Genomic DNA, 10831 nt, shown 5'->3' on the forward strand with positions numbered 1-10831 from the left:
AAAACCACCTTCGGCAGGAAGGGATGCAGCCTCCAGAGGGATGGAACTATGGGGGTGGGAGCTGGATGGGGCACCTCTCCTTGGTCCTGAGGACCCCTGCCCTGCTCACTGGTGCCCTGCCCCAGGCCTCCACACGTGAGCCTGCAATCCTGTCCTGGTAGCTGAGAACCGAGGCCTGGCTACCTGGAAACCACAGGAGCTGGGGGAGGACCCCAGACCCCGAGGAGATTCTGGAGAAATGACAGGGCTGGCTACAGGGGCTGCGGCCAGCTCTGCCCTCCAGATGGGCTCATCCAGGGTCGTGGCCGCTCGCGGGGGAAGCACCGTAGGGGCCAGCGGCTCTGCAGTGGGCTGGGGTGCCGGTGTTGAAAATCTGCGGATCTCCTGGACCCGGGCCGTTTTGGGCTGTCCTGAGGTGGTGCCAGGGGTTGGGGGAACCTCATCAAAACAGAACATGGCAGTTTTAAGCTGGTAAGGCTGATGCCGCATGAAATCCAGAGCCTTGATGCCCTGTTTGGGGGTTGCCCGCGGCCCCTGTGTTTGGGCCTTACTGGTGGGAGTTCGGGCAGCCTGCGGGAAAAAGGGTGAGAGCAGTGGGTTGTAAGCAATAGGAGGCGGGGCTCGGATGTTGGGTGAATACTTCCAGGAAGGGGGCAGTGAAGGGGTAGGAGAAGGGCTTCGGGGTCGAGGGCCAGGACCAAGGCCTAAGCCAGCAGCAGGTGTAGCTTCCACCACATACCTGTCCGCACGGCTCTGCCGCTTGGCAAACAGCTCCCCACCCCTGCCCTGCAGCCTTGGTGGCTCAGAGATTCCAGCTGAAGAGGCCGCCCCGTTCACCAGCCCATCCAGGAGCCCTCGAGCCGAGGGCTTGGGGGCCACAGGAGGTGGAGTCTTAGGAGCCGCAGGGGGCGGGGTCTTGGGAGCCATTGGAGGCGGGGTCTTGGGAGCGGGCACGGTCTTGTAACTCCTGCCCCCTGGCGGCTGCATGAAGTTGCAAGCTTCGGCGCCGAGGCTCAGCGCGTCGTCTTCAGGACCCGATTCCGCACCCCCAGCCCGAGGTTTCTCATCCAGATTCTGCACCAGCGAGAGAAGCTCGGGGTTGGGCGAGTTCTTGGTCTCCTCCTTCCCCTGTCGGAACATCTGTTTCCGCGTCCCGCGGCGCCGAGCCTCCTGCAGGATGCCGGTGCGGGCAGCCGGCACAGAGATGCGCTGCTCCCGGCTGCTGGGGGCCCCGGGGGTCCCGGGGGTCCCGGGGCCGGCGGCCGGCGCCTCTGGACGCGCCGAGGATCGCAGAGGCGCCGATAGGAAGATAGAAGCGGTGGAGGTCATGGCAGCTGCGCTGGGGGCGACGGGAGGCTCTGGAGCTCCACCTGGGGTGACAGGCCGACTGGGAGCTGGGATGTAGAGGGAGCTGGTGGCAGTCACAGGACCCGAGGAGCGTGGGGTACTGGGGGAGCCAGAGGCCGGCACGGAGGCGGCGGCGGGGCTGGGATCCACCGTGGTGAAGATGGGCGGAGGGGACAAGAAGGGGGGTGGGGCGGGGCTCGGGCCTCTCTGGCTTTCACTCGCCCTCTTGGGTGCCAAGGGACGGAAAATGACCGAGGTAGTACCTGGCCGCTGCCCTTGGAAGCCCGGGGTAAAGGGCCTGGCTGACCGGTTGAAGACCCCGGTGGCCGGGGTGGAGGGCGCCACACCCCCCGCGGGGTAGGGGCTGGGGCTGCTGAGGGGGGCTGGCAGAGGGCTGGGCGGGGGCACGGCTGCCTCCGGGGGAGCACTCTGGGCCCGAGGGGGAGGCGGCGACTGCAGACCCTGCCCATTGAACAAGGCCGCTGGGCCACCGTGAGCAGGCTCCTGGGTACTGGAGGCAGCACGCTGGCGCTGCTGTTCAAAGAGCTGAACCCCTCGTCCGGAGACGTCAGTCAGCCCGGGGACCTGGCTCTCGGCCGCGCTGGAACCCACCCTGGCCAACTCCATGTCCAGATAGGGACTGTCCCAGTCCGACTGATTGGTGAGGCTGCGGGCGTCGGAGAAGGCCTCGTCGTCCAGCTCAGACTCACTGGTTGGGGGGACCCCGTCCTCCTCCTCCCCAGTTCCGGTCCCAGCCGCGGCCCCGAAGCTCACTAGAGTGTACTTCTTGGCTCGCTGCCGCCGTTTCTTAAACATAAGCACCCCCTTGGAGTGGGGGTTGGGGGCTGCGGTCAGCAGGGAGGCGATGGTCCGGCATTTGGTCTTGGCCTCCTTCACACTCTTCTCCTGAAGACTCTCTGCCCGTTGAAGCTCTGAGGAGGGCAAAGGCGGCAGGGTCAGTGAGGCTGAAGGAGCCTCCCGGAGCTGCCCATCCGGCCCCAGTCACCTGGCTTCTGCCTCCCAGCTCCTGTCTTTGCACTTGCTACAAGCACCCACCGTGGCTCTTACCTGTGGCCAAGTCCTCCACGTGGAGGATGAAAGGTGAAACCAAGGGCGGGTAGAGGAGGAAGGCAGAAAGAAGCCTGTTGCCTGGCCTGGCCTGGCCCGGTGCTGACCACAGCTCCTCTGGCCTCTCCTCCCTCCAATGCACTCCTATCTTCCCAGAGATGTGCCCTTATCCACCTCACATGCATTCCTCTCCCGCCTCCCATTCCAGACTGGCAGTGGGAGGTGGGGGTGGTGAGGAGGTGTTGCTCCTATGGCAGGCAGTCAGGGCTGGTCCCAGAGAGAGAAGATGAGGCAGGACACTCTTCTCCCACTATAGAGACCATGCCCAGAACCTTCTCACAAACTCTGGGAGGTACCCTCTCTCCTGCCTCATCCCTGTAATGAGTACACAAAGGCCCCACTGCAAGGTGCATCTCCATTCACTCTTCTACCCTCTCAGGCAGTTCACATTGGGAGCCCTTCAAAGCAGTAACTCCTCACGCATCACTGAGCAAGACTCTAGCAAAAGCCAGCCGCAGGCATAATTTCTCCAATGTACTTTTCTCTGTCACTCACATGTACCCTAACTGACATACGTACACCTCCATTCACATATGTGTATTTTAACATACTTGGCCCACAAAAAACCACAGCCACTCAGATGCGTTCATACACCTAGGGACGCCAGGTAAGCCTTGTGGCCACGTTTTCCTTGCTGGCATCATGAGACTAACAGATTGGGCAGAATTTTAGGGTTGATCTTAGCCTCCCAACTGCCAGGGCACAGCCCTGAGCCTCAAAACTCTGTTACTCACAGCCAAGGGCAGCATCTGATCCCCAACACAGGGGAAAAGCCCGGAGTGCTGCTCTCCACGAGAACCCGCCACTAACTCCGCAGCACACCTCAGGTCACCAGCGGCCTATCTTCTCCTTGCCCCCAGTTGGAGATGGGAGGCTGTGGTAAGCTTCTTGGGCGGGGGGACAGGTCAGAGTTTCCCCCTGTGTTCCAAACCTTCTGTGTAGACAGCTCAGGCAGCCGCTACCAGGCTGGCACCCAAGGACTCGGGCTCAAAAGGAACAGGGCAGAGCTTCCCATGCCAGATGGGGCTGGGGACTGGGAGAGGCTGCCCAGTGACTAGGACCCTGCCTGGAACGTGGATGCTTTCCGCTCCATGGTCCCCAGCTCATCCTGACAAAAATTGCTGAAATTCCCATCTACTTTCCATGCTGAGGACTCTCATTCCTCTCACCCCCACGTGAGCAATACACAGTCGTACTGTGGGGGAGAGGGCAGGCACTGGAGTCAGGGTTCAGCTCAGGGCTTTTGGTTCCTGGAAAAGCTGCTTCATTGATGTTCAGTTTCCTCATCTGCAAATTAGGGTGGTAACAGCTACCTCACAGGACTGCTATGAGAATAAAGTGAGATAACGCAGGTAAATTTAGCAAACAGCATATTCCTAAGGCCCAGAGTGAGTAAGCCACCCACAGAGCTTTCCAGATGCTAACTGCACATGTACACAGATGCCTTGTCAGTTACACATGTCATCTCCCATGGACTCCCACATGCGTGTCTCATGTATTTACAACACATACCTGTCTTGTACACACACAGACATTCCATTCCCATGAGTTTGTACAGGTCATGTCAAAAATCCCCTGCCATGTGGCCATAGCATCAACCCCTTCCAATTAAGGGGCAGTGAAATTCTCCTAAGAGGACCACATAAAGGCAGCAGGGACAAGAGAGGAAGACCGTTCATTCCCAAAGATGACCCTTCCCAAACTGTCAATAGATTATCTGCTTTCAACCCCAGGTCTCTCTTGGATGTGGGAGGGAAGTACCTGCATAGAATGGGTCTTGGAGCTCAGGAATTGGACCTGGGCCTTTGTCGAAGGTGGCTTGGCTGATGGGCTCAAAGGTGTCCATGCTGAGAATGGCAGTGTTGCTTGGAGCAGGACCAGCTTGAGCCACCCCCAAGCCTTTTTAAACCCCTTTGTCTCGTCCCCAGAAGTGGCAGCTGAGTGAGCTCACTGTGCTATTTTTGGAGCCTGGCCCCTTCCCTTCTTTTGGCTGCCCCACAAGCTACGATGTGATGGACATGGCCACCTGCCTTCCCTTCCCCCCATCCTGCCCCACCGGACAATGAGGTCTGCTTGTCTAAAAATATCCCTGAGCTGCCAGCTATGGCCTCGCCCAGCATGATGGGAAAGGGAGGGGGTGTTAAGATGAGAATGGGAGGAGGGGTAGGTATGGGATCCTGCCCACGCATCTGGAATTTCTTTGTGTGATATTGGACACGCGGAATGTTAGACTACTAAGTGTCAAGTCCTTAGCCTTGGTACTGGATTTAAAGCCATCCAGTTCTAAGGACCTGGAATCAGAATGGTGGCAGGGAGGAAAGAAAGGCGAGAACTGGAGGGGGAATCCTGGCATTAAAGAGCTCACAAGAAAAGTCCTGTGGGAGGGGCCTGAGAGGCCTAGAGCAAGGGAGAAAGTTCACTGTTCAACCTCATTCTGTTGCTCACATCAAAAAATAGCTGAGAGCCTTAGATAGGGGAGCTGGCTTTTTCTGTCTCGGCCTACATTCTTGCCTAAGATAAAGAGCCAAAGATCCCTCCTCCCTCCACCACTTCCCAGAGCTCTCCCAGGTCCCAGGAATCCCCAGCTGAACTTACAAATGTCAAAGATAGTACTGATCATAGGCCTGTAATTAGCCCCGTGACAAGCCCCTATAGCCTGGCCTCACTTGCAGAGGCTTCCCTGCCTTGCATCAGTACTTGGCTCTCACTCCTTCATGACACCTACAGCAATCATCACCAACCACCACCACCAAAACCTTCATCTCTTCATTGCTGCTTTCTGCTTTTGCTACTTAATCCATTCCTGGGGTACCATTTTGCCACACCAGATCAAACACCAAAAATAATGGGGATCATGAAACAACTTATCCTCTCCTCCCACTTTTCACTCTTCTCCACCTGTCCTCAGGATTATTCCCAAGGGGCATAGGTAGCATTGTGGTTATGGAGGAGTAGATTGAGGGCTCAGAGAGAAGGACGGTGGCTGGGAAGAAGGGGTTCAGACACTTACTGGCTTGCTTGGCCTTCTGGGTGTAGGTGGTAGTAAGATCTTCTGCCACTGGATGGGGAACAGGCCCCACCATGGGGATGAGATGAGGGCCGGGCCGGAGGGGACCATGGGGTAACAGTAGGGCTTCAGCTGGGGGTGGCTGGAGAACCACCCCCTCCTCCCAAGATGGGGAGCTCACACGGCTGTCACCGCCCTGGCTAGGAGGCCTGGGAGTGGCAGGTGCAGGCTCTGCAGGACTGTCCGACAGGTAGACTTCATCAGGTGGGGCTCCTGGAGGGGTGGGTCTTGTGGGGCCACGGCGCCGGGGGCGGCGAGGCTTCTCCTGGGTGGCAGGGCCATCAATGTCGCTATCTGTCTCTCCATAGTAAGCTTCACTGTCAGGGGGTGAGCGGAGGCTCCCAGGCTGAAGAGGCTGGGAGACAGGAGCGCCAGGGGGCTCAGGACTCAGTGGGGATAAAGGAGACAGCACCTGGAGCTCCCCCGGGGATGGAGATCGCACGGGTCCCTCCTCTGCTGCCCTGGATGGGAAAGATGACAGGACTTGAGGGGTGAGTTATATGACTGGCCTCTAGAGAGAGACCTGCAGGAGTCGTGAGAAAGAGGTAGGGGAATGAGACACTTGGAATGGATGGGTTAGGAAGTGAGAACATCAGACGGCAATGTGGGAGGCCGGCCAGTGTGCTTGCAAGGCGGTGAGTGGAAATGAGCTTAAAGGAAGATGTGCTAACAGGCCAAAGGTTGAGGTAGGCTCCACACTCAGACATTCACTTGACACTCGCATCTCTTACTCGGAGCTTTGGGAGGTGTACCCAAGCATCAGAAATGCACAAGCAGAACTAGGTACTTGTATAGTTAGTTGCTGAAGCCAGGCCAGGGAGGCACAGAGCTGAGACAGGTAGTGGGAGACTTGCACACTGGGGAAGGGCCCATACCGCCGCACAGTGAGGACAAGCTGGTTCCCCGAGGCATCAATAAGATGCATGGCACTGGCGTGAGAGAGGCTGGTGCAGGAGACCCCATTCACTGCCACAAGCTGGTCCCTCTCCCGGAGTCCTGCTCTGCCAGCCTGGCTTCGTCTGCGGATCTGCGATGTTGAATTAGAGACTGCAGATGAGAGAGGGTGGGAGGAAAGGGAAGGACAGGAAGGAGCTGGGGGAGACAAGGATTTGCAGGGTAGAAATGGAGGCGTTCATGGGGACCTGACTACGGGAGGTACAGGTTGAAGGAAGTAATCCAGCTGGTGTTGGGAACTAGGGTCATCACTGACTGAAAGACTTGGTGAGCACTCCATGACGAAGGTGTTAGAAACAGTAGTCATAGTCCCAAGTGTTTACTCCAGGAGCAATATTTATAGTGGCCAACAATCCTCTTCTAGGCCCTAGAATTCCAGGTGGTGCTATAAAGCCAAGATTTTAGCACAACATTCCAGAAGGAAGGGAGTCCAGGTGGATTCTGGGTCGTATGTGTGTGGAGCATATGTGCTCGCACATGGCTCTCATTCCCTAAGTGTCTAAGTGTTAGGCACTGTGCTACAGCTGCTAGGCATTGGATTCTTAGGAGTGCACACTGTTATTATCCACCCCCCTTTTTTGTTGTTTTTTTGCAGTCCAGAAAATTAAGCCTGTGGGCTGCAGCCATGACAATGTCTTCAGCTTGGCCATAAATGTTTCCAGCACCTAAAAACATCTTGCCTAGCAAGGGAAAGGGTCTGGCTTAGGGAAGGAGGAGCACAGAAGGCCTGGGCAGGGCAGGGCAGGGTTGGGCAAGACAGTCCCAGCTAATCACATATCATTTTAGCCAGAGAGAAATGAGAGCCTTCCCCACGTTCCCAGGGTTAGGATTGGAGACACACTAGGACAGCAAACACTGGATGAGCAGCCCCAGGCCCCTGCCACCATCACGCCACAGAGAATGGAAGCAGAGCACTGCTTTCTTTCTACTCCCTGGGCACCAGGAGCTTACTGTTTCTAACAGCCCCCAACAAGAAGCCCATGTGCAGATATGACGCCCACTGCCAAACTTGAACATGCTTCCCTGCCCACCCACCTGTCCCCACCTCATCACAGCCCCGCTGCCCCCACAGGTCATAAATGTGACTCTTTCCATGCTCCCTTGGGTTTCCCAGGGACCTCCCTTACCTTGGACACCTGTAAGGGTTTCCTCTGCTCGGCCCCACCCTGAAGTCGGAAGCCCCAAGGGGCTCCCCCTGATAGTGTGACCAGCACCTCCTCCTCAGCACCCATCGCTCAGCTTTGCCTAGGGCCTCCGGAGCTTGGATAGTATCCCAGGGAAAGAAATCGAGGTGCTGGTACCCCGTCCGGCCTGCCTGTCCTGCCGTCCTGCTCCTGCGGCCCCAGGCCTCCACCCCCCCACACCATACACCGTAAGCGGGCAGCTTGGCCCTCGGATCAGTACAGTCCAGCACACCCGTCCTGTCAATCCGAGTCATGCTCAAAATAGTTGCCGGCTGTGCTCCCCTCCCTCCCCCGTCTGCGTTACTCCTGGGCTAATTATAGTATGTTCCTCTGCCCTCCATGCCCCCCGTTCTCCTGCACTCAGGAGTACCAGCCCTTTGGTCTGCAGAGCTGATGTCCACCCTCTCAGGGACTTCGCCTTCTCTGATAGGACCATGAACTACTCCCAGCTGCTTTCATTTCAAAGGAGTAGCAGCAGGGTCTTCAGTTCCAGAAAGGAGTGGTTTAGGTTTGTTCCATAAACTCAGGAAACAGTGCCCCCTTGCTGTGTGAATGAACCTGTTCCTCAAGATGGAAATGATAACCCATGGCAGTGCTGGGGGTTGTGTTTTCTTTTAATTGATTTTATTTATTTGAAAGATAAATGGGAGAGAGAGAGAAAGTGAGAAAGAGAGATATTCCACCCACTGGCTTATCTCCTAAAGTGGCTAGGATGGTTGGGATGGAAGCTAGAAGCTTGGAATTCTCTTCAAGACTCCCTTGTGGATGCAGGGGCCCAAGCACTTGGACCATTTTCTGCTGCTTTCCCAGTTGCATTAGCAGAGAGCTGCATCAGAGGAGCAGCTGAGATTTGAACCGTGCTCATCTAGGAACCCACCTGGATTTTTCCCTCTCTGTGTCTTTCCCTCTTTATCAGTATCTCTACCTAAAATAATATTTTTTTTGTTAAAGATTTATTTTTATTATTTTTTTAATTGGAAAGGCGGATATACAGAGAGGAGAGACAGAGAGGAATATCTTCCGTCCAATGATTCACTCCCCAAGTGAGTGCAACAGGCCGACACTATGCCGATCCGAAGCCAGGAGCCTCTTCCGGGTCTCCCACGCGGGTGCAGGTTCCCAAAGCTTTGGGCTGTCCTCGACTGCTTTCCCAGGCCACAGGCAGGGAGCTGGAAGGGAACCGGCGCCCATATGGGATCCCAGGCGTGCAAGGCGAGGACCTTTAACCACTTGCGCCACCGCGCCGGGCCCTAAAATAATGTTTTTTTTAAGATTTATTTATTTTTATTGCAAAGTCATATTATACACAGAGGAGAAGACATAGAGAGGAAGATCTTCCGTCCAATGATTGACTCCCCAAGTGAGCACAATGGCCGGTGCTGCGCTGATCTGAAGCCAGGAGCCAGGAACTTCCTTCCAGGTCTCCCACACAGGTGCAGGGTCCCAAAGCATTGGGCCATCCTCGACTGCTTTCCCAGGCCAAAAGCAAGGAGTTGGATGGGAAGTGGAGCTGCCAGGACATGAACTGGTGTCCACATGGCTCCTAGGCATGCAAGGTGAGGACTTCAGCCACTAGGCTACCGTACCGGGCCCCTAATGTTTTCTTAAAAAAAAAAAAACAAAGATTGACTTTTTTTTTTTTTTTAACTGGAAAGGCAGACTTATACAGAGAAGGAGACACAGAGAAAAATATTTCCCATGTGCTGGTTCACTCCTCATGTGGTCTCATGTGGCTGCAATAGCCAGAGCTGAGCAAATCTGAAGCCAGGAGCCAGGAGTTTCTTCCAAGTCTCCCATATGTGTGCGGGGTCCTAAGTCTTTGGGCCATCCTCTACTGCATTATCAGGCCACAAGCAGGGAATTGGATGAGAAAGTAGAGCATCCAAGACAGGAACTGGCACCCATATGGGATCAAGAGGCAGGGCTGGATTTAGCCACTAAGCCATCATGCCGTTCTCCCTCCCCCAACCACAATGTTTTCTATGACTACATCATATATCCAAACAGCATTTAGCACACTACGAGAAAAACTATTACATAAAACTGTATAGCTTTCATGTGGGTCTCCCACATCGGTGTAGAGGGTCATCTTACATTGCCTTTCCAGGCACATTATCAGGAAACTGGATCAGAAGTGGAGCAGCCAGGATTCAAACCAGGACCTGTATGGAATATTGTCATCACAGGTGCTGGCTTAACCTGTCTTGCCTCTCTGCTGCCCCAAGTCTTGAGTTCCCATTTCATCATTTATTAGCTGTGAAACTTCAGGCAGTCACTTAGCCTCATCACTTAAAAAGAAGCTTTGAAAACACACTCAATCAATCATCACTTAAAAGGAAGCTTTTAAAATCCACTCAATCAATCATTATTTGAACATTTATTGAATGCTACTAATGTCAGCCATTTTGCGATATTAATGGTTACAGGTCACTCTTTTTTGCTTTCAGTTCATTCTCAGTAGTAATTAGAGTCACATGGAAATCAATAGTGCTATTGAGTCCCTAGAATAAGACCACATACAGGACCTGATGGCAAAAAACAAAACAAGCAAACAAATAAACAAAAAACCCCCAAACAACAAAAAACCAAAAACCAGGACTTGGTGGCTGTATAACACAATTTTGCGCACACCTCACCCTCAGCACTGTGGCTAACAGTCTAACACCTGTCATTAATAGGATTTTTTGTTTATTTGTTTATTTTTGCTGAGATTTATTATGGAAAGTTGTACTTACAGATTTAGGGTCTTTTAAAAAAGATTTATTTATTTTTATTGCAAAGTCTGATATATAGAGAGGAGGAGAGACAAAGAGAAGAAGATATTCTGCCTGATGATTCACTCTACAAGTGAGCACAATGATCGGTGCTGCCCCGATCTGAGGCCAGGAGCCAGGAACCTCCTCCAGGACTCCCTCACGAGTGCAGGGTCCCAAGGTTCTGGGCCATCCTCTACTGCTTTCCCAGGCCACAGAAAACCAATGAAACGCAGCAACCAATTAAATGCAACTTGTCACTCTCTACCCTCAATAACTATGCTGTAGGCTCTACTCCTTACCAGGGAGCACAGTGTTAAGCGATACATGCTTAGCAGAGGGCCCTGTCTGGCAGGTGTGCCACACTTTTCAGCTAAATATGGAAAATTAGTTCCCAA

At 54.4% G+C, this 10831-nt stretch overlaps 1 protein-coding gene across 3 annotated transcripts; it reads right to left on the reverse strand.

Moving 5' to 3' along the window:
* Positions 1–105: 105 nt before the first annotated feature.
* On the reverse strand, positions 106–7728 carry SYNPO2L (synaptopodin 2 like). Of its 3 annotated transcripts, none has more exons than XM_040976095.1 (4): positions 7633–7728; positions 6418–6569; positions 5486–6003; positions 106–2279 (listed from the first exon to the last, which is right to left on the reverse strand). In XM_040976095.1, exons 1-4 carry the CDS (start codon positions 7726–7728, stop codon positions 106–108), a joined length of 2940 nt encoding a protein of 979 aa, XP_040832029.1. The 3 variants fall into 3 exon arrangements, with proteins under 3 accessions (XP_040832029.1, XP_040832028.1, XP_040832030.1); XM_040976094.1 differs by having other exon boundaries at positions 7624–7728; XM_040976096.1 differs by lacking the exons at positions 5486–6003; positions 6418–6569; positions 7633–7728 and adding an exon at positions 4237–4321.
* Between the last annotated feature and the right edge of the window lie 3103 nt (positions 7729–10831).

Source organism: Ochotona curzoniae, unplaced genomic scaffold, assembly GCF_017591425.1.
Source record: "Ochotona curzoniae isolate NIBS_2020 unplaced genomic scaffold, NIBS_Ocur_1.0 contig_2692, whole genome shotgun sequence".
Taxonomy (NCBI): domain Eukaryota; kingdom Metazoa; phylum Chordata; class Mammalia; order Lagomorpha; family Ochotonidae; genus Ochotona; species Ochotona curzoniae.

What these genes read in the sequence shown, in the direction of transcription:
- SYNPO2L (XM_040976094.1), bottom strand. Translation starts at nt 7,728, where the DNA reads ATGGGTGCTGAGGAGGAGGTGCTGGTCACACTATCAGGGGGAGCCCCT. An exon ending in CTTGTCCTCACTGTGCGGCG is followed by an intron (nt 6,004 to 6,417) that starts GTATGGGCCCTT and finishes TTTCCCATCCAG; the next exon opens with GGCAGCAGAGGAGGGACCCG. An exon ending in CCAGAAGGCCAAGCAAGCCA is followed by an intron (nt 2,280 to 5,485) that starts GTAAGTGTCTGA and finishes TGCCCTCCTCAG; the next exon opens with AGCTTCAACGGGCAGAGAGT.